The sequence below is a fragment of the Lepidochelys olivacea genome (genome assembly GCF_965140295.1).
Source record: "Lepidochelys olivacea isolate rLepOli2 genome assembly, chromosome: 1".
Classification (NCBI taxonomy): Eukaryota; Metazoa; Chordata; order Testudines; family Cheloniidae; genus Lepidochelys; species Lepidochelys olivacea.
Window position 1 is genome coordinate 49,196,303 of NC_140411.1, and position 23,901 is coordinate 49,220,203.

Genomic DNA, 23,901 nt, shown 5'->3' on the forward strand with positions numbered 1-23,901 from the left:
CTCCATCACATTAAGATTGGGATCAGCATCCATAATGCTACGTATCCGTGAGAACGTAAGCCTTGTGTACATGACCTTGAAACAGCGAATCACGCCTTGGTCGAGAGGTTAGAGGATGGAGGTGGTATTGGGAGGGAGAAAGACGACTTCAACGTCATTATGCGCAAACCGGAGTGCCGCAGGGTGGTCAGGAGCATTGTCTACGATCAGCAACACTTTAAAGTCAAGTCCTTTCTCTTCAAGGTACCGCTTGACCTCAGGAATGAAACACTTGTGGAACCAATCCAGAAATAATGCTGCTGTCACCCAAGCCTTTTTATTTGATTGCCAGAACACAGGCAGGAGATTTTTGTTCTTGCCTTTTAGGGCACGGAGATTTGCAGCCCTGTAGAGCAAGCCCAGCTTTATTAAATGCCCAGCCGCATTGCCAGAAAACAACAGTCACACAGTCTTTAGCTGCTTTGAAGCCATGGGCTTGTCTTTCTGATTTTGAAGTTTAAGTGCGGTTGGGCATTTTTTTCCAGAAGAGCCCAGTCTCGTCAGCATTAAAAACTTGTTCCAAAGATAGCCCTTTTCTTCTATGATTTTCTTTAATTGTTCGAGGTAGGCTTTTGCTGCCTCTTCATTGGCAGATACAGCTTCACCAGTAGTCTGCATGTTTTTGAGGTTGAAGCAGTTCCTAAAACTGTTAAGCCATCCTTGGCTGGCTTTGAATTCCTTCTCATCAGAAGGCTGTCCCTCTTTGGCGGGAGGTTTGAACAGCGCGTAGAGGCTAAGAGTCTTTTCTCGCAACATGTTGCCATCGATAGGCACACATTTACGGTTCATGTCTCCCAGCCATAAGTTTAATTCCTTTTCAGTCTTCACTAAAGTCTTATCATGCACCTGGCTCATAACCTTAGCAGTTATTGGAGCACTTAATGCCACGGCTTGATGAATTTCTCTCTCTCGAATCTTGATGGCACGGATGCTAGATTCATTGCAGCCATATTTCTGTGCCATGTTGGAGACTGACATACCATCTCTCAATAAATCCAACACAGCCAGTTTTTCCTCCAGCATTGGAACAGATAGCTGTTTCTTCGATTGAGCACCAGATGAAGTAGTTGGCTTGCGTTTAGGGGCCATGTTGTACGAAAAATACATACAGTATTTTTAAACACTAGAATCACACTCAGCATGGCGAGATGCTCACACTATGAGAGGCACGTGGGAACTGAGACCGACTGAGGGAACAGCAGATTCATGTCTCCCATCTTACACTCACTCCAGGGCATATGCTCATTGAGTGGAATGGTGGGCGGAATCGTTCGCACTATTTACAGGTATCCTGTTATTTTTCTTCTTTTTTGCTGAGTGCGTATAGTTGATTTCGTGTAAGTTAAACGCGCCTATGATGCGATTCACCTGTACACCGAAAATATGTGCATTAGCTCATACCTCTTAAATGTAGTTTTGCATTTAGGATGTAGGATATTTTTACAGTAATATTCCTTTGATTTTTACCCTAATTATACATATACAGTTTTGCAATTATGTATTTAGGGGGCTTTCTCTGAGAGGGTTGTGGTATGTGGAGGAAATATGTATTTAGAGACTTTATATTACTGACTATATCTATATAAAGTATTACTATATGTATATATACACTATATATACACTATATATATAGTTATACTTTATATAGAGACTTTGTATTATTGAATTGGTCTTGCAAACATATATTGGAGACAAGGTGTTTCTTATACATCCACATACATAATTGTTTCAATCTGTTGTTGTCATGGAGTCACAGACTCAGTGCTTTGGAACCACTTTGAATGAAGTCAGACAGGACTGTAGTGCAGTGTGTCTCCCCTCTGGGCATACTCTCACTCGGGCAAGCCTCCTCCTCTTTAGCACCTCCTGGGTCTGACCTCGGAGTGTTCAGCACCCCTGTTCATACGGTGAACTTCCTGCAGGGAGTCCACCTGAATGGGACACATGGGGAAGCCTTATATGCCCCCCAGCTTTGCAGTCAGCAGTGACTCTCAGCCACCGTTGTGAAACAGAAGGGTTTATTAGTCATCGTCAACACAACATAGAACAGATCTTGTTAGTAAAGAAAGCAGGAAGTGACAGCCAGGGGCACCATTTCAGATTTTGGTGGGAGGGGGGCAACTTTAACTGTGAGTCCAGGGGCTACTTAGGCACCTGAAAACTTTTTTTTTTTAGATAATAACTTAGAAATTAGCTGACAGAAGCACTTCATCTAATTCCTATATAAAGGAAGAAAATTAAATAAATATTAGACCCACTTAGGTCTAATACTAACATGTTCTGACATCTTGTGTCAGGTCACTTAAGAGACACTGGTTAGGTTTAACATTTTAATGTATGTTTTTACTTTGTTACTAACTCTTGAACACAACAATTCTAACAACTGTAGAAAAATCTAGATTACTTTCTATCACTTTTTTGCAGTTCACCAAGCTTGGAATAGATCATTTAACTTTTGGAAATATCCTACTTGGGCAAGGCCCTGTGAGTTTGTACTGAATCTGCCTTGGGCTCTAGGGATATTATCCCCCTACAAATACTAGACTAGAAACTGACTTTAAACAGGAGTGAAACTGACATTTTCAAGTCACTTTCTGACAGTCTTGCTAACCCTAAATATTCAAAAATCATGAAGCAGGTTCACAAAAAAACATGAGATTGACTTTAGAATCATGAGATTATGTAAAAATAATAAGTTTGGTGTTCTTTGTATTTGCCTTCTGCTTTTTGAGCTTTGAGGGTTCACTGGAGTCACATTTTGAAGCTTTCTCCACAGCCACGAGGGTTAGAAACTTCATTTTTCTTTAAGAATGAAGGCTGAAATCATTACGTATCCACTTGACTCCATGAGCTGGGGCTCTAAGGAAAACAATAATGATCATGAGACTCCTGGTTACAGCACAGTCCATCTTGGGCAGGGGGAGATAGAGAGCCCAGAGCCCTGGGTTCTGCCCCCGAGTCCCAAACCAGGAGACTGACTTGCTTCTGGCAGCCCAGCCTCTGTCATGCCCAGCTGCTCCATCTCCACCCTTTGTCTGTTTCTCAGGCAAACACATGACCTTGCCTCCACTTCTCTCTTTGTTCTCCAACACCTTTGGCTGGCTTCTTGCAGAGGATGGGTCTGGCTATCAGTTGCCAGTCACTCCTGCACTCTAGCAGTCTCTGCAAAGGTCACACATCCTTATCCCACCACCCAAATACTTGAGTAACACAGTGGGGAAACGGAGGCACACACAGTATTCAGAGAAAACATTAAGAACATTCCCACTTTGTTACAGTTGTACAGACCTTGTTGTTGGCATCCTGTCGTCTGCAACGGATGGTGGGAGTTGCAGCGTATGATGTAGATGGTTTGCAATGTCTCACGTGTCTGAATAGTCCAATCCGAGATTTGCATGATCTTTGGCAGTTATTGTAAATGTATGTATCTTGGTTGGGAGCTGCTTACTTCCTACGGACTCTTTTCTCTTCAAGCTGTAGGAGCCAGCTTCTGTCATGGACTTCGATTCCCTGATGGAGACGATAGCGCCACTTGTTATGATCACTTGCCAAGATTTCCCATTGTTTAGGATCAATTCCAGATTCCTTCATATGTTGCTTGCATGTGTCTTTATAGCAAAGCTTTGGACATCCTGTTGTTCTTGTTCCCTCTGATACCTCCCCATATAGCATGTCCTTGGGTATGCGTCCATCTTCCAACCTACTCAGATGGCCCAGCCAGAGCAGTCGTCTTCGCTTGAGCATGGCTGTCACACTAGTTACATTTGCCCTTTGAAGAACCTCTGCATTGGTGACTTTATCCTGCCATTTGGTGTTGAGTATGTGGCGTAAACAACACAGGTGGAAACTGTTTAACCTTTTCTCCTGATGAACATAAGTTGTCCATGTTTCCCCACTATACATGAGAGTGCTGAGGATGCAGGCTTGGTACATTAGCATTTTGGTCTTGATGGTAAGCTTTGAGTTGTTCCATGGTCTTTTAGTTAGTCTGCTAAAGGTGGTGGCGAACATTTCCAGTGCGAACATTTAGTTCATCATCCAGTGAGAAGTTGGTGGTCACTGTGGAACTTAAATAACTGAACTTTTGGACTACTTCTAGCTGGTTTGCATTTAAGGTAATTGAAGGATCTTGTGGAACCCCCTGTCCTAATACAACCATTTTCTTGATGCTGATGGTGAGAGCAAATGCGTGAGAGGCACTTGAAAGGCAGTCCATGAGTTCTGGTAGTAGATCTTCATTGTGGGCTATGAGGGCAACATCATCAGCGAATAGATGTTCCCTGATTAGCACCTTTTGACTGTTGTCTTTGATTTAATTCGGGACAGGCTGAAGAGTTTCCCATCTGATCTTGCGTGGGGATACACTCCATCTTTCATGTCCTTGAATGCAAAGTTCAAGAGTACCGAGAAGAACATTCCAAAGAGCGTAAGGGCAAGAACACATCCTTGCTTCACTCCGTTTTCCATCTCAAAGCTGTCCGAAGTGGACCTGTCAAACTGGACAGTTGCTCTCATGTTGTGGAACGAACGTATAAGACTTAACAGGGTTGGTGGGCATTGTATCTTTTCTATTGCAAATAGACCTGCTCTGCTGACTGTGTCAAATGCTTTGGTTAGGTCCAGAAAGGTGATGCACAATGGTCAGTTTTGGTCTCTGCACTTTTCTTGGAGTTGACGCAGAGAAAATATCATGTCTATAGTTGATCTTCCAGCCCTGAACACGCACTGTGATTCAGGGTAGACACGATTCACTAGCTGTTGTAGGCGAACTAAGATGACTTTCGTGAAAGCTTTTCCTGCTACACTTAGTAGCGAGATACCCCTGAAGTTGTTGCAGTTGCCCTTTTCGCCTTTATTTTTATTCAAAGTGATGATGTTTGCATCACACATCTCTTGTGGTACCTCACCCTCTTTCCAGCATTTAAGTAGCAGCTGATAAAGATATGGTAATAGGTTGTCTTTCCCGCACTTGAGGATTTCTGCTGGGATGCCATCTTTTCCAGGAACCTTGCCACTTGATAGCAAATCAATGTCCTTGCTTAGCTCTTCTACAGTGGGCTTCACATCTAGCTCTGGCATGACCTGTAGACTTGGTATTTGGTCCAGTGATTTACTGGTGATGTTTCTTTCTTGTGCGAATAGCTCCGAATAGTGTTCAACCCAATGAGACAACTGCTTCCTTTTATCTGTAATGATTTCACCACTGTGCGATTTGAGAGGGGCAACCATGTCAACAGTGGGACCGAGAGCTTTCTTCAGGCCATCATACATGACTATGAGGTTTCCTGACTTCCCATTGGGTGTTTCTACGAGTTTTACCCACTTGTTTCTCACAGCAAAACTGATACCGTGCAGATGAGTTTCTTCACAGATTTTACCTCGCCAAAAGAGGGTATAATTGGCCTCTTGGACAAAACCAGCATCTGCAAGTCTTGTTTCCTGAAGTGCTGCAATATCAACATTGGGTTTGTACAGCTCACGATCTATCAAAGCTGACTTCCGTATGCTGCTTCTGTATTGTAGGTCATCATCATCTGTCATTCCCACTTTTACAGTTGTATAGACCTTAGTCCATCCCATGCTTTGCTGCACATTGGGCTACCCACATTTGCCATTCTTGCATAGGTTTGAGATACAATGCAAATAAATGTAAAGTCATAGGATAAGCCTATAGGGACAGAAATCAAAATTGAAGAGAGAAACTGGAGAAGGTGGACAATTTTACGTATCTTGGAAGTGCCATCAGCCAAGATGGTACTAGTTCCGAGGAAATAAGAAGAAGAATCGGGAGGGCAAACGCTGCATTTGGAAGACTCAAAAACATCTCCCTCAAGACACAACTGAATGTGTACAATTGTTATTGCTGTCACAACATATAGCAGTGAGACATGGCAATTTACCGAGAAAGATATACAAAACCTGGATGCATTTCATCACAAATGTCTGAGAAGAATATTGTGAATAACATATGGAAATAGGAAGACGACTAAAGAAGTCAGAAAAATTACTGGACAAGGTACCCTCTCATATCATAATATATAACATACAATGTCTGAGATGACCCTACAGGTAGCTGCTGTTTTTTCTCCTGATTTTGGATCTGAAACAAATTTTGTTCTGAGCTTTTCCTTCTCATATTTAGTGTTTCTGTTCCTCTGGGAAGGGGAAAGGGCAAAGAGATTTCTCACTTTATTTTTTCTCCTCCACCATTCACTAAAAGGGAGTCCAGAGATGGTTCTCTCCAGAACCCTTCAGTGATCTTGCTAGTGAGCTATGCCTGATCCTCCCTCCAGCTTCAGTAGTGTTCCCCACCCCTCCTGGTCTGGGACTCAGATTTGTATCTTCCACATAGTAGCAGGCCAGCTACTTAGTATTAAAGTATATTTGTTTATGACTGCTACCAAAAGCAAATGCAGTGAATACTTGTCTGCTTCAAAGAGAGTTAGCTAGATTGTGTGAGCAAGATCTCAAGAATGGATAGTGAGCTTTAAAGGTGAATAAGGTCTTTTAAGGCCAGCCTTAGCTAAAGAGAGAAGAAATTAGATAAATAAGGTATTACAGTAGCATCCTTGCTATAATCCCTGATAGTGAAGCTTCGCCACATGAGATGGTAAGTCTTACAAGTGGACAGTACCTTGTTGTAACATTCTAGTAATAGAGGGGGCCCAGAAATGTCAACTATAATTTCAAATTTTATTATAAAACATTTTCCGCTTTATTCATCAGGTTAAGTGCTTCTTCATTTTGAACTTTCAGATTACTTGCCTAAGGCGAATGAGTAATTTACTTTTAAACCAGACCATATATAGCCTGTTGTCTTATCCTGTTGCCTCAGTGAACTATCAAGCATTGTTGGCTACATATCACTATCTGAACTATTCTAAATTGAGACTTTATAGACAAGCTATCACAGCATGACAGTGCCCACTTCCAGGGTCTTATTGAGAAAGATAAGAGAACTGTATTTCAGTCAGCAGCTGATGCAGCAGACACATAATCTAGGTCAATAGCAACAGCCACTGTGATGTGCCATGAGTCATGGCTACACACGTCAGGATTTCCCAGGGAGGTCCAAAATTCTGTAGAGGACTTGCCCTTTGATGAAGCCCACTTTTTCAACGAAAAGATGGATGAGTTCTTTCATATTTTAAAGGACTCCAGGGCCATCCTCCATTCCTTGGGAATGTAGACACCTGCCCCAAAAAGGGCATCAAAGAAAGGCAGCCTTACAGACAGACCAACATCTCAATAGTTTTATCACCAATGATCTTATGACCCTCCTCATAAGAGACAAAGAGTACAGAAGTCTTGTTTCCCTGCATCTCCCACATCTGCTGCACCATCTCAATCCCATCCTCCAGCAAAAAGATATTTTTGACGGGAGTTTGAGAGCTGCAAACTATTAATGATGCCACCATTACCCGATCTACACATACCTTTCGGGGATCATTTTGCTCTCTGTTTGCATAACTGGAGTGCCGTAAGGGACAAGTGCGTATTAGCTATCATCCAGGGTGGCTATGCAATTGAGTTTACTTCTCTTTGTCTTTCAAAACCCCCATCCCTCCCCTCTTCAGGGACCATTCTCACGCAGGAAGTGGAATCCCTTCTGAGCGAGGAGCAATAGAGTGCGTACCTCTTCAACACCAAGGAAAAGATTTTTTACTCTATACTTCACAGTCCTCACAAAGAAGGGAGGTTGGAGACCTATGCTCGATCTTTTCAGTCACTTTATTCACAAGCTGAAATTTCACGTGGTCACTCTGGTGTCAATAATCCCTCCCTGGAAAAAGACATTTGGTTTACAGCTCTCAATATGGAGGATGCTTACTTTCACATGTTCACTCTGCCCACGGGTGTTTTCTCAGATTCATGGTGGGCCCCAGTAACGTCCAGTACAGGGGTACTTGCATTCGGCCTCACCACTGCCCTCAATGTCTTTCTGGTAATAGTAGTGCATTTCAGATGGAACAACTTCACCATCTTTCCCTATCTTGACAATTGGCTTCTCAGTGCTAGGACACATCAGGAAGCCTATGAGTTGACCTTATTAATTATTCAACTACTTTCTTCACTAGGAGTCAGTGTAAACTTGGGAAAGTCTGTCTGTCCTCACTCCGATGCAGACTATAGATTTCGTAGGGGCCAACCTAGATTCAGTCACGGCAAGAGCTTATCTACCAAGGGACAGGTTTCACACCATGAGTGACCTGATAGATCAGGTTATGTGCAACTCTTGAGCTCCAGACAGTACTTGTCTTTCCTTCCTGGGGCACATGGCTTCTTGCACTTTCATTAGCCCATTCAGCTCACTCCACCTACATTGCCTTCAGGTGTGGTTCCAGACAGTGTATTCACCAACCAAACACAGCATAAATACCATGGTAACAATTCCTTCCAGTGTGTGATGGGGAAGGATTTCCATCAGGGATGTGTGGTGTCCCCTTCCTACTATCCTCGCCAGACTAGATGATCATTGCAGACTCCTCTCTCTCTCAGGCTGGGAGTCCACATAAACAGTAATATGGCACAGAGCACTTGGACATCCCAGGAGGCCAGGATATACATCAACCTTCTGGAACACTGAGTCTGAAACGCTTGCAAGATTTTTCTGCAATTTATCTAGTCGCACCATGTCCTCATAATGTCAGACAGTATGACAACTGCTTTTTACATCAACAAACATGAAGGGGTGAAATCCATTCCCTTGTGTGTAAAAGCAATCGCTATATAGAATGGGTGTAACAGGAATCAAATCATCCTGATGGCAGCTGACCTTCTAGGAACTCCGAATGTATTGGTGGACGTCGTCAGTAGGCATTTCACCATTGATCATGAGTGGGAATTGGATGATTCGGTAGTTAAGAACATCTTTATTTAATGAGGGACTCCCACCTGGCATCTCTTTGCCTTCCAAACGAACAAGAAATGTAACATATACTGTTCCAGAGGAGCTCTAAGACTACACTTTCAGGGTGATGCTCTCCGTCTCCCCTGGTCAGGCCATCTGAGCTATGCCTTTCCTCCCTCACCACTCCTACCTTGGGTCTTAAAGAAAATTTGTCAAGACAGGGCATGAATCATCCTCATCGCCTCCAGCTGATCCAGATAATTTTAGTCTCCAAATGTCCTCCGATCAGCATCCAGTCCTTACCCTTCTTCTGGGTCAAGAAATGGGGAAGGATCAAGCATCCCAACCCCAAAGCGCTTCATCTCATGGTTTAGTTTTGGATGGGCATCAGCAGTAGAACATGTCTGCTCTCAAGCTGTATAAGCCATCCTTAATAGCAGAAAAGATTCCACTAGATATGCTGTTCAGCCAAGTGGAAGCATTTCTCCATCTGACCGCAGCAGAAACATGTATCTCCTGAGTCAGCAGATATTTCCCTCATTTTGGACTACCTTTTCTCTCTCAAAACAGGTGGGCTTTCCCTCAGTTTTATACGAGGCAACCTGACAGCAATCTATGCATGCCATCCACCATCAGACATTATTCAATTTTCACTCACTTCTGATTAACGGATTTTTAAAGGGCCTAATCAGAACTTTTCCAGCAGCAAGGAAACATACTTCTCAATGGGACTTAAACCTTCTTCTTTTGGCACTCAGTAAGCCTCCCTTCAAACCGTTTCTCACTTATAAATTAAAGTTGCATTCCTTATGGTCATCACCTCAGCCAGGAGGGAAGGTGAGCTGGGAGCGCTGATGTACCATACCTTATATTCCATAAGGAGAAAGTCTCTTTATGGCTGCATCTGAAATTCACCCCCCAAAGTAATTTCAGAGTTTCACATAAACCAATCAATCCACTTTGCTGTGGGGGTTTTTTTTTTCCTGAAACTACATGGATTGGGGGAAAAGAGGAGACTTCATTCCCTCGAGGAATAATGCATTCTTACCTTCTAGCTGCAAAGGACTAAACCAATTAGAAAATCACCTAGATTATTCCTCACTACAGCAGAATGAGTCCAAAGTCAAACTGTTTCCTTCCACAGAGTCTCTAAGTTGATCTCTGGCTGTATCTGTTATCAATTGTGGTATCTTCCTCTCTGCATGGGATGAGGGCTCATTCTATAAGAGCATAAGTAACTTCAGTGGCATCCATTCAGGAAATACCCTTACCTGACATTTGCAAAGCATCTACATAGAGTTCCACCACACGTTCACGAGACATTATTCTCTTGTGCAGTACTGCTCCACTGATGCATCTTTAATTGTTTCCTGTTATCCAGAAGGCACTGTTTTCCCTCCCAGAGGAAGGACAATAAAAGCACCTTTAAGAGTACAGGGGGGCATTATTTGGCTAAGAGATATTTTAGTTGTGGAAGAATTTGACTGAGAGAAAAATGGGAAGATCCTCCTGGAGAGGCTGAGAATCCTGCATTGTGATTAGTTGTTGCCTGCCTAACTAAACCTCAGTGAAGGGAAATCCCTTCCATCTGTGCAGTTTTTAACTGAGTTAAAGAACACAAACACCATTAGATTCAGGGGCTAGTATAGTTAGTGCAGGGCAGTTTTGCTAAAACACCAACTAGTATCACTTCTAAGGTTATTGCTCTGTTTGTTAGACTTCCAACAAGGGGATTCTATGGAAGAAAGGTAAGATGGAGGGGAAGTAGGTTATGTACCAGTACCTGGAGAACTCTGAATTTATTTACTCTGCACATCCACATTCATCTCTGTGCAGATTATGGGCAGATAGTCTGGAACCGAGAGCAGGGTCTTTGAGTTTCCCTTAAGTAGACATCTACATTTCACTGCATATGGGTTATGGTCCATGATCCTGCATTGACACTAATTGTTTTGGGGTCCATCTGGCTGAGGGATTGAGTTCCAGTTAGCAGGGATTTTGTTTCTTTGTTTTACTTCAGGTTTGTAATCTCTTCAGAAGTCAATCTTGTAGTAAACCAACCTCTTTCTTTTGTTAGCTTCTCTGCTTCCTATGGTAGAAACTCCTCATGGATTTTCTTCTGTGAAGAAGATACAAGAATACAAATTGTTAAGCTGCTGGAAACACTTAGAAGATTTGACAAGTCTAAGGTGAAATAAAAAATCATCAGATGTCTAATCTTTTGAATGTGCTTGAAGGAGATTTTTGTATTGGATAAAAACACTGGAAAACTAGTTCAAATAATTAAGGCTATGATTTAGTCATGGTATTTTTATTAAAAGTCACAGACAGGTCATGGGCAGTAAACAAAAATTCACGGTCTGGGACCTGTCCATGACATATTAAAAATACCTGTGATTAAATCTGGGGGGAGGGGCCGCTGCTGGGGGTGGCACTGGGGGAGGGGGGCGCTGCTGGGGCGAGGGTACCAGCTGCCGGGGACCGCAGATCACTGCTGCTTCAGATGGCTGGCTGGGAACCATGGCTGCTCTGGCCGGCCACCTGGGGACTGCTGCCAGAGCCAGCAGACTGTGGCTGCTCCAGCCGGCTGCTTAGGAACAGCTGTCTGGAGCTGTGGATCGCAGCTGCTCTGGCTGTCCCAGGAAGGATGGTGTGGATGTCCCAGGGGCCACCTGAGCACCTCGGCCCAGAGCCAGCTGCTTGGGCAGCCCTAGGGTCAGCCACACTGGCCCCTACAGAAGTCACAGAGGTTGCGGAAAGTCACGTAATCAGTGACTTCCTCGACCTCTGTGACAGACACAGAGTCCTACAAATAATTCATTTAAAATACCAAATGATGAATATAAAATGTTATTTTTTAAAGTTATAATTGTTTCTATTATAAAGAGTTCCATTGTAGACCAGTACTTGCATGGCTCGTAGCTTACAAAATAGTGTGTGTGTGAAATCTAAATAGCTTATCATAGGAAGTATATGCCCCGCATTCAAGCAGGGAATGTGTTAAAGCTTGCGGTATGAAAAGGTATGAGTACCTGTCCTGCCTTGGAGGAATTGCTAAAGTTGGCTGTAACGGAGCCCTTCGCTGCTCGTTCCACAAATCAGCTGGAGACCGCTTAGAGTGCAAGCACCAGTGCTCTTTTATTTGCAGTGTCACTTCCCACCACCATCAATATACAGTCTGTTCAACACAACTCCCTGGGGGACAGCTACCTTCCTCAGCCAGCAGGGACCTACAGCCACAGGCTCCTCCCTTTCCTGTTCCCCCCTCCTGCTTCCTTCCTGCCAGCTTTATATAGCCCCTCTGGCTAATAAGGTCCGCAGGTGTTTCTCATCAAGCCCTTAGGCGAGCCATACCCAGCCAGCCCCAATTAATGCCCCTTAATTGGAGTTGGGCTAACAGGGGCCTGGCCAGGACCTCCTGGCCAGCACCCTGTTACATTGACCATAAAGGAGATTTCTCTAGGTGGGTCTCATGACGACAAAGCAGCCATAGGAGGAGTGGGTGGCAGTCTACTTTGGGGATTCTTGCATCTTCCCTTCAAGCAGCTGTCACTGACCATTGCCAGACAGAAAACTGGAATAGGTGGACCCTGGTCTGATTTGGTAGGACAATTCTTTGTTATTAGGCTGGTTGGTTCCTAAGAGAAAAGTAATCTTTCATACCTGCCCAAGAAGAAAAGGGGTTAGGAAGCTTTTGGAACAAAGGACCAGACCCAAAGCCATCAAGGAAGAGCTGCTCAATTGACTACTGCCCTGCCCACAGAGGCTGTGTTAGAAGGGAGCCATGAGTTGGACTGTTGATCTGGTATTTTGGGGGACTTGCTGAAAAACACGCATCTTGATATCCTTACTTTGACTGGCTGAAGGAAGCCATACTTCTATATTACTTGGGAAACTGGCAGGAATTGGCCTTGTTCATTTACTGTTATTTTGTTCAAGGGCTGAGGGAAGCCTTACTTCGGGTATGAGTGTGGGACTTTGTTTAGAAATACACTTTCTTTACAGCCATCTGGCATAGCCTCTCTTCTAAACAACCACTTTTAAAATGTGAGACCCTTAATAACATAGAGTTTTTAAAATGCTATTTGTAGTCTCATAACCAGGGATCCTAGATTTCTGTGATTTTAAAAAAAATCCAAATTCTCCGATTAAAACCCCCATAAAATCCGTGGTTTTGCATAATTAAAATGAAACGCTGAACTTTAGTTTCACTATCCACAATATATATGGTTATCAATTGAAAACATTTTATTGATATACAGTAGAACCCTGTTTATCCAAGCCTCCGTTATCCGGGTCTCTGTATAAACCGAACCACCAGCCACCTGGAGCTGACAGTGGCTGGGGCTCCGGCTGACTGCCCCGAACTCCCCCTCCCCATCTTAAAATAAGGAACACTTAGCTCTTTGCCCTTTCTCCTGATTATCTGAGCTGGCCCCAGTCCTAATTAGATCTGATAAATGGGGTTCCAGTGTAAATTTAAAGCACGTTCAAAAATCAACCACAAGGAGTGGTTGTGTGCATTGAATAAGTGATATTGGTACTTTCAGTAAAATTTAGTTAATAGTTAATATTTTTATTTTTCACAAAATTATAAACTAGAGATTCTCTGAACATAAGAATGGCCACACTGTGTCAGGCCAAAAGTCCATCGAGCCCATTATCCTGTCTTCTGACAGTGGCCAACACCAAGTGCCTTAGAGGGAATGAACAGAACAGGTAATCATCAACTGATCCATCCTCTCTTGCCCATTCCCAGCTTCTGGCAAACAGAGACTAGGGACACCATCCCTGCCAATTCTAGCTAATACCCATTGATGGACCAATCCTCAATTAATTTATCTAGTTCTTTTTTGAACTCTGTTATAGTCTTGGCCTTCACAACATCCTCTGGCAAGGAGTTCCAAAGGTTGACTGTGTGTCATGGGAAGAAATACTTTCTTTTGTTGGTTTTAAAACTGCTGCCTATTAATTTCATTTGGTGACCCCTAGTTCTTGTGTTATGAGAAGGAGTAAATAACACTTCTTTATTTACTCTCTCCACACCAGTCATGATTTTATAGACCTCTATCATATTCCCCCTTAGTCATCTCTTTTCCAAGCTGAAAAGTCCCAGTCTTTTTTAATCTCTCCTCAGACGGAAGCTGTTCCATACCCCTAATCATTTTTGTTGCCCTTCTCTGAACCTTTTCAGATTCTAATATATCTTTTCTGTGATGTGGCAACCAGATCTGCGCGCACTATTCAAGGTGTGGGTATACTATAGATTTATATAGTGGCATTATGATATTTTCTGTCTTATTATCTATCCCTTTCGTAATGATTCCCAACGTTCTGTTTACTTTTTGGACTGTCACTGCACATTGAGTGGATGTTTTCAGAGAACTATCCACAGTGGCTCCAAGAGACATTATTAAGGGCACAAGAGCAAACTATCCCACTGCGTAGGAAAGATAGGAACGATGGCAAGAGACCACCCTGGCTTAACCAGGAGATCTTCCATGATCTAAAACTCAAAAAAGAGTCCTACAAAAAGTGGAAACACGGTCAAATTACAAAGGATGAATATAAACAAATAACACAAGTATGTAGGGACAAAATTAGAAAAGCCAAGGCACAAAATGAGATCAAACTGGTTAGGGACATAAAAGGAAACAAGAAAGCATTCTACAAATATATTAGAAGCAAGAGGAAGACCAAGGACAGAGTAGGCCTGTTACTCAATGAAGGGGGAAAGACAATAACAGAAAATATGGAAATGGCAGAGGTGCTTAATGACTTCTTTGTTTTGGTTTTCATCAAGAAGGTTGGTGGCGATCGGACGTTTAAAATAGTGAATGCCAGTGAAAATGAGGTAGGATCAGAGTCTAAAATAGGGAAAGAGTAAGTCACAAATTACTTAGACGAGTTAGATGTCTTCAAATCACCAAGGCCTGATGAAATGCATCCTAGAGCATCAAGGAGCTGACAGAGGAGATATCTGAGCCATTAGCAATTATGTTTGAGAAGTCATGGAAGACAGGAGACATTCCAGAAGACTGGAAAAGGGCAAATATAGCGCCCATCTATAAAAAGGGAAATAAGGACAACCCGGGGAATTACAGACCAGTCATCTTAACTTCTGTACCCAGAAAGATAATGGAGCAAATAATTAAGCAATCAGTTTGCAAACACCTAGAAGATAATAAGGTGATAAATAACAGCATGGATTTGTCAAGAACAAATCATGTCAAACCAACCTGATAGCTTTCTTTGACAGTAACAAGCCTTGTGGGTGGGGGGAAGCAGTAGATGTGGTATATCTTGACTTTAGTAAGGCTTTTGATACTGTCTCGCATGACCTTCTCATAACCAAACTAGGGAAATTACAATCTAGATGGAGCTACTATCAGGTGGGTGCATAAATGGTTGGAAAACCGTTCCCAGAGAGTAGTTATCAGTGGTTCACAGTCATGCTGGAAGGGCATAATGAGTGGGGTCCCGCAGGGATCAGTTCTGGGTCTGGTTCTGTTCAATATCTTCATCAATGATTTAGATAATGGCATAAAGAGTACACTTATAAAGTTTGTGGACGATACCAAGCTGCGAGGGGTTGCAAGTGCTTTGGAGGATAGGATTAGAATTCAAAATGATCTGGACAAACTGGAGAAATGGTCTGAAGTAAATAGGATGAAATTCAATAAGGATAAATGCAAAATACTCCACTTAGGAAGGAATAATCAGTTGCACACCTACAAAATGGGAAATGACTGCCTAGGAAAGAGTATTCCAGAAAGGGACCTGGGGGTCAAAGTGGATCACAAGCTAAATAGAGTCAACAGTATAACGCCATTGCAAAAAAAGCAAACACATCATTCTGGGATGTATTAGCAGGAGCATTGTAAGCAAGACACGAGAAGTAATACTTCTGCTCTACTACACGCTGATTAGGCCTCAACTGGAGTATTATGTCCAGTTCTGGGCGCCACATTTCAGGAAAGATGTGGACAAATTGGAGAAAGTCCAAAGAAGAGCAACAAAAATGATTCAAGGTCTAGAAAATATGACCTATGAGGGAAGACTGAAAAAATTTGATTTGTTTAGGGACATAACAGTTTTCAAATACATAAAAGGTTGTTACAAGGAGGAGGGAGAAAAATTGTTCTTCTTAACCTGTGAGGATAGGACAAGAAGCAATGGGCTTACATTGCAACAAGGGCGATTTAGGCTGGACATTAGGAAAAACTTCCTAACTGTCAGAGTGATTAAGCACTGGAATAAATTGCATAAGGAGGTTGTGGAATCTCCATCATTGGGGATTTTGAAGAGCAGGTTGGACAAACACCTGTCAGGGATGGTCCAGATAATACTTAGCCCTGCCTTGAGTGCAGGGGACTGGAGTAGATGACCTCTCGAGGTCCCTTCCAGTTCTATGATTCTATGAAGAGCTCTCTCTTGAGTGGTGTCAAGGTTCCCTCCTCACTCTGAACTCTAGGGTACAGATGTGGGGACCTGCATGAAAGACCCCCTAACCTTATTTCTACCAGCTTAAGTTAAAAACTTCCCCAAGGCACAAATCCTTCCTTGTCCTTGGATGGGTACTGCTGCCACCACCAAGTGAGTTAGACAAAGATTCAGGAAAAGGACCATTTGGAGTTCCTGTTCCCTAAAATATCCCCCCAAGCTCCTTCACCCCCTTTCCTGGGGAGGCTTGAGAATAATATACCAACCAAATAGGTAAACCAGATTCTTAAAAAACAGAACTTTATTATAAAGGAAAAAAAGTAAAAGAAGCACCTCTGTAAAATCAGAATGGAAGATAACTTTACAGTGTAATCAGATTCAAAACACAGAGGATTCCCCTCTAGGCAAAACTTTAAAGTTACAAAAAATAGGGATAAACGGCCCTCTAAACATAGGGAAAATTCACAAGCTAAAAACAAAAGATAATCTAATGCGACTTGCCTTATTTACTTACTCTTTTTGCAATATTGAGACTCATTTTAGGATGATTTTAGGAGAAGGAGTTTTCTGATCTGATGCTTCTCTGCTTCCCCAGAGAACTCACAACACAGAGCACAAACAAAGCCTTCCCCCCCACCCCCGATTTGAAAGTATCTTCTTTCCCTTATTGGTCCTTTTGGTCAGGTGCCAACCAGGTTATCTGAGCTTCTTAAACCCTTACAGGTAAGGAGGAATTCTAGGCTACCCTTAGCTGTATGTTTATGACAAGTGGTAACAGCTAATTTAGCCCCCATAATTTTATGTGAATAGTCGGGATTATGTTTTTCAATGTGGATTACTTTGCATTTATCAACTTTCAATTTCATCTGCCATTTTGTTGCCCAGTCACCCAGTTTTGTGAGATCCCTTTGTAGCTCTTTGCAGTCTGCTTTGGACTTAACTATCTTGAGGAGTTTTGTATCATCTGCAAATTTTGCCACCTCACTGTTTACCCCTTTTTCCAGATCATTTATGAGTATGTTGAATATGACTGGGCCCAGGACAGACCCCTGGGGAACACCACTATTTACCTCTCTCCATTCTGAAAACTGACCATCTATTCATACTTTTTGTTTCCTATGTTTTAACCAGTTACCAATCCATGAGAGGACCTTCCCTCTAATCCCATGACAGCTTACTTTGCTTAAGAGCCTTTGGTGAGGGACCTTGTCAAAAGCTTTCTGAAAATCTAAGTACACTATATTCACTGGATCCCTCTTGTTCACATGTTTGTTGACCCCCTCAAAGAATTCTAGTAGATTGGTGAGGCATGATTTCCCTTTACAAAAACCATGTTGACTCTTCTCCAACAAATTATTTTCATCTGTGTATCTGACAGTTCTCTTCTTTACTGTAGTTTTAACCAGTTTGCCTGGTACTGAAGTCAGGCTTACTGGCCTGTAATAGCTGTTTTCACCTCTGGAGCCCTTTTTAAAAAATGGCTTCACATTAGCTATCCTCCAGTCATTTGGTACAGAAGCTGATTTAAATGATAGGTTACAAACTACAGTTAGTAGTCCTGCAATTTCACATCTGAGTTCCTTCAGAACTTTTGGGTGAATACCATCTGGTCCTCGTGACCCAGTACATGTTTGATTTACGAACACTGTCACTGCAGATTTGACAAAATGCAAAGAAGGTACCAATGTGAGATTTCTAAAAATAGCTACAGCGCGCGACCCAAGGTCTGGATCTGAGAGGGACGAGGTGTGAAGCATGCTTTCAGAAGTCTTAAAAGAGCCATATTCAGATGCGGAAACTACAGAACCCGAACCACCAAAAAAGAAAATCAACCTTCTTCTGGTGGCATCTGACTCAGATGATGAAAATGAACATGCATCAGTCCACTCTGCTTTGGATATTATCATCATGGATGCATATGCATATCCTCTGGAATAGTGGTTGAAGCATGCAAGGGACATATGAATCTTTAGTGCATCTGGCATGTAAATATCTTGCAGCGTCAGTTACAACAGGGCCATGAGAATGTCTGTTCTCACTTTTAGGTGACATTGTAAACAAGAAGCGGGCAGCATTATCTCCTGCAAATGTAACCAAACTTGTTTGTCTGAGCGACTGGCTGAAGTAGGACTGAGTGGTCTTGTAGGCTCTAAAGTTTTACATTGTTTTATTTTTGAATGCAGGTTTTTTTGTACATAATTCGACATTTGTAAGTTCAGCTTTCATGATAAAGAGTTTGCGCTATAGTACTTATATTAGGTGAATTGAAAATACTACTTCTTTTGTTTTTTACAGTGCAAATATTTGTAATAAAAAACAAACATAAAGTGAGCACTGTACACTTTACATTCTGTGTTGTAATTGAAATCAGTATATTTGAAAATGTAGAAAATATCCAAAAATATTTACATAAATGGTATTCTGTTATCATTTAACAGTGCAATTAACTGTGATTAATTTTTTTAATTGCGTGATTAATCACGATACATTTTTTAAATCACTTGGCAGCCCTAATAAATATATAAGAATTGCTGTTTACCTGCCAAAATGTGGGTTCATGGCTCCATATGTGATGACGTGGAATATGTCTATCAAATTGTGAACTCCATTTTGTATTAGCACCTCCATTTTATATTATGGGTAGAACACGTTTAATCTTGCCCAATGCTAGTTTATTGAATTGAATTCCAAATAGGTGCCCCATCCAGGAAAGTTGCTTGACCACCTCATTGAAGCACCATCACTCAGAAACCATCACAAAGCAAACTGGAGCCATCACTTTTGTGTCTCAGCTTCTGGCTCTGACTCCATCAAACTATGGATTTTCTATACATGGGTGCCAGTATGGCAGGTGGATCTGCAGCATCTCAGCCTGGGGACCTGGAAAAGAAGAGAGACCATACATAAGATTTGGGTACTGCTTTGAGCAGGGGGGACTGACCATTGCCACTTGGAAGCATGACGTGCAGGATTGAAAAGGGCAGGAGGAACTCTGCCCAACTGGTAATGCTGACAAACCTCAGACTTGCAGAAGAGGCAAGATCAGACAAGGGAGGGAGTGCTTCTCAGGACCTCCGTAACTTTTCAAAGAGTTAGAACTTCTGAGTGCCTTCAAGAGTATAGTCGCTGTGGTTAAATTCCTTTGTTAAGCATGTGTACCTTGCTTTCCTGCCATGTTATTCTTGAAAGGGTTAAACTAGAAGCCCAGAGCACCTGCAGCCTATTTGGAGCTCTGGGGGCTCATGTGGAAGCAGCTGGGGGGCTTGGGAAGTCTCAGACATCGATTTTAGGAACTTGTGCAGCAGTGCCTCACATCTCAAAGAAGAATGTCAGACCAGAAGTCTGATTCTGGGAATGTGGTCTACAGCCTCAGAGCTAGAAACATTGACTTAGACTGCCTAGGCCCAGTTGGCTTGGAAGCACTTGGGCCCCAGAATTCAGACTACTCACAACAGACTGGTGTTCCTACAGAAGGGCACTGGATCAGGCTATGACACCATGTATCTAGCTCCCCTGCATGAGCTGTTGACATCACAATCTGCTTGTGATGGGATAGAGTGTCACAGGATAAATGGACTTTTGTTTTAAAATGTAAATATTTAAATTTTAAATCAGCATGCATTCTGTTAATGATTTGGCTCTTAAACACCTTTAAACATTAGCTTTATATTTCACCTTTAAATAAATTAGTTTGTGACACTAGGAAGAGTTCAAAATTAGAAGCTGATGCTCTGTATTTAACTTGCTCCATTTTTCAGTTGTGTTGCAGTTCTGATACCTGTGAGATGTTGTATGCTTAACACACTATAACACTTCACTTTCAGTGCTGCCTACTCCTTCTCTTCTTGAATTTATTCTGCCAAAAAAGAAATATTAAAATTTAAAACAAATAAACTAACAAGAGGCATGTACAACCATAATTTCTGTAAATCCAGTGCACATCAATGACCTTGTAAAACTATAATACGGAATACAATACTTAGATGTGACAGAAGACACTTGAGAGTAGAATATCAGATGTAATTTTGAATGTACTTGCTGTTGTTGATTGGTAGGTTAATATTGCAGACACAATATTCTAATGAAAATTTTATACCAATGGTTTTCATTTTCTACTTTTTATAGAGTAAGGAAAATAATGTATGGTTTTTACACCCAGGAACCATGGGAAGTAGTTCTTATAGGTTATTTTAGCATAACTAAAATACACAATTACATAAGAATAGCCATGCTGGGTCAGACTAATGGTCCATCTAGCCCAGTATCCTGTCTTCTGACAGTGACCAAGGCCAGATGCTTCAGAAGGATTGAATTGAACAGGGCAGTTATCTAGTTTTCCATCCTCTGTCGTCCACTCCCAGCTTCTGGCAATCAGAGGTTTAGGGACAGCTACAACATGGGGGTGTGTCCTTGACCATCTTGGCTAATTGTCATCAATGGAACTATCCTCCATGAACTTACTTATTTCTTTTTTGAACATACTTGTACTTTTGGCCTTCACAAAATCCCCTGGCAACAAGTTCTCAGGTTGACTGTGCGTTGTGTGAAGAAATACTTTCTTATGTTTGTTTTAAACCTGCTGCCTATTAATTTAATTGGGTGACCCCTTGTTCCTGTGTAGGAGGGTAAATATGTGAAGGGGTAAATAACACTTCCTTATTCACTTTCTCCATACCATTCATGATTTTACAGACTTCTATCATATCCACCCGTAGTCGCCTCTTTTCTAAACTGAACAGTCCCAGTTTTTTTAATCTCGCCTCATAAGGGAGCTGTTCCATACCCCTAATCATTTTTATTGCCCTTCTCTGTACTTTTTCCAGTTCTAGTATATCCTTTATCAGATGACGTGACCACATCTGCACACACTATTCAAGGTGTGGGAATACCGTAGATTTATATAGTGGCATTATGATATTTTCTGTCTTATTTATCCCTTTCTTAATGGTTCTTAACATTCTGTTAGCTTTTTTGACTACCACTGCACATTGAATAGATGGTTTCGGGGAATAATCCACAATGACTCCACAATCTTTCTTGAGTGGCATTTATACCCCATCATTTTGTATGTACAGTTGGGATTATGTTTTCCAATGTGCATTACTTTGTACTTATCAACATTGAATTTAATCTGCTATTTTCTTGCCCAGTCACCCAGTTTTGTGAGAACCTTTTGTAACTTTTCACAGTCAGCTTTGGTCTTAACTTGGTATAAGAACCACTTTTTGGTCTGTTTATTTATTTAGGAAGTTTAGCAGGATCACAAATCATTGTCATGTAAATATCAGAGACTGAAAAATAATCATTACAGCCATGAGCTTTTGTATAGAAAAATATTATACAGCAATACAACCATGAGGGCTCTCCATTTTGCACCATAATACCACAGAGTGAGCCTTTCCACACTACCCAGGGCATATTGTTTCTGGTGATTTGATTAAATTGAGTGACATCTCTGATTACACATTGCCTAGCACAGTGCCTGCTCTTGACGAGAGTCGCTAAATGTTACCATAGTATGAAAATGTTAGAAATAATTTACTGAAACTGGTTGTCAAATAGCATAGAATGTATGTAGCATCAAAATGATTCAACCCTTAAGGCCTTAAATCTAGACTGGAAATGTTTTGTATGGTTTCACTTTTAAAGAGTGATTTTGTTACTCAGAATAGTACCTTTTTATACACAAGAGTTTGCATCTCTATCCATTTCCATTCTTCCTCAAATATTTTTATCTGCTAGATAGCTTTCCAGTGGATACTGTTGTCACTGATAGTAAACAAAGAAAAATGGACTTATTTTGTTGGTGGGATAAAACTCAGTGCCTAAGAGCATAGGGGATGGTAGGAACCCCTCTGACTTCGGTGGAGGGAATGTCAAGAAGCCTTTCACCCTTAACCTCCTTCTGTCCTGGTAGAAGCTGGCTTGACTAGGGAATCAGATGGGGGAGCATGTTTGGCACCTGTATAGAGATGCAAGGGATTATGGGAACTGGAGAATTAGGAGCCTTTCCATATGCAATTGTACAAATGGCTGCTGAGAAGAAGGGAAGGATGTCTTGAGGTTGGGGTGTCCTGCCTTAATATTTCTTAATGTTCTGCTTAAATATATTCTTTTTGTCTAATAGATCTAAAAGTTTAGTATCAAAAAAATATATTCCAGAAGACTAATTTTAAAAAAAAGAGTGATTATTTTTTTCTGAAAGTTATAAACAGATGGAAAATGGGGTTTAGACTGGAATTTTGACACAATCTTTACTATGACCTAAATAACACTACGTGACATTTTGTATGTTGTGATGAAATTATGAACCCAGCTTTGTCCATTTTACCTGAAGAATTTGTAATTTTATATTGTAAATTGTCAAAAGCCAAACAGTGTGGGCCATGAGGCACTGCAACAATACATAGAATAATATCTACAATTAAAAAGCTTTTGTTGAACCACTGCTTGAGATGATCCAAATGTTCCTAGTATTACTTTTTGGCCCTGTAGCTGTGGATACTGATCCATTCCTTTCTTAGGTGTTGGTTTTATGTTAAAAATCCTCTTTAGGGTCCTAGTCCTGCAAATACTTAGATGTGAAATTAACTTTAGGCATGTGAGTAGTCAGTCTTGCTATTTAAAATTAATGTCAGGGAAAGTACCAGCATTTAAGTTTATTAAATATCTCCCGACACAATAAATCGTGTCTTGAACTGCCCTTTTTGTAATGTTCTGTTATAAGTAATTTCTTATTCTACCGCTTCATTCATGTAAAACTTAGAACAGACTCTGGTCATCTTCGGTCAGTTATTCTTTTGAGGGATTGGGTACTTAAAATATATTTGCCTGAAAAAATCACTAGTGAAACATAACTGAAGATTGACGGACATGGATTCCAAATTTGATGTGGATTCAGCCTGTGAGGATATGGTGCACCCTCTAGCCAACACTCAGAATAGTATTAGAGGTTTCAGAGTAGCAGCCCTGTTAGTCAGTATTCGCAAAAAGAACAAGGAGTACTTAGAGACTAACAAATTTATTTGAGCGTAAGCTTTCGTGAGTTACAGCTCACTTCATCGAATGTAGTATTAGACTTATTCAGTCCTCAGTTGTGGGGGAAGCTGCTGCGATGCAGGACCAAAGGGAGCTGATGGTTTGGAAGTACTTTGCGTGTGCATCTTTAAAATATTTTCTCTCCCTCCCCTGTTTTCTCCTCCTCAGTTCTCACCATCAGCAAACAAATGTAATTTTAGTCAGTCTCATTACAAACAACACATCCTCTCTCTCAGGTTCATTTTATTCAGTATGAATATTGTTTTTTGTCTGTTTCCTTTATTAAAGCAATGCAGTAGATGAGCAAAATGATATATCCCACCTTTCTTTACAGGAATGGTTCTTAGGAAAAGCATTGTATGATGAAGAATCTACAATAATACATCATTATGCCTTTGCTGAAAATCCTACAATCTTTAAATTTCCAGATTTTGCTGCTGGCTGGGCACTTAGCATTCCGCTTGTAAACAAGTAAGAATTTAATTTGTAATCTTTTCTAAAATTGTTTTATTTATAGTTAATTAGTTCAT

At 41.4% G+C, this 23,901-nt stretch overlaps 1 protein-coding gene across 3 annotated transcripts in view; it reads left to right on the forward strand.

The window, feature by feature from the left end:
• B3GLCT (beta 3-glucosyltransferase) overlaps positions 1 to 23,901 on the forward strand; it is a 137,852-nt gene that overhangs the window by 71,287 nt on the left and 42,664 nt on the right. For all 3 annotated transcript variants that reach the window (XM_084612209.1, XM_084612210.1, XM_084612211.1), the window contains 2 exons: positions 10,968 to 11,079; positions 23,706 to 23,842. In XM_084612209.1, the coding sequence (XP_084468335.1) occupies positions 10,968 to 11,079; positions 23,706 to 23,842 (249 nt within the window). The remainder of the gene's footprint in view (positions 1 to 10,967; positions 11,080 to 23,705; positions 23,843 to 23,901) is intronic.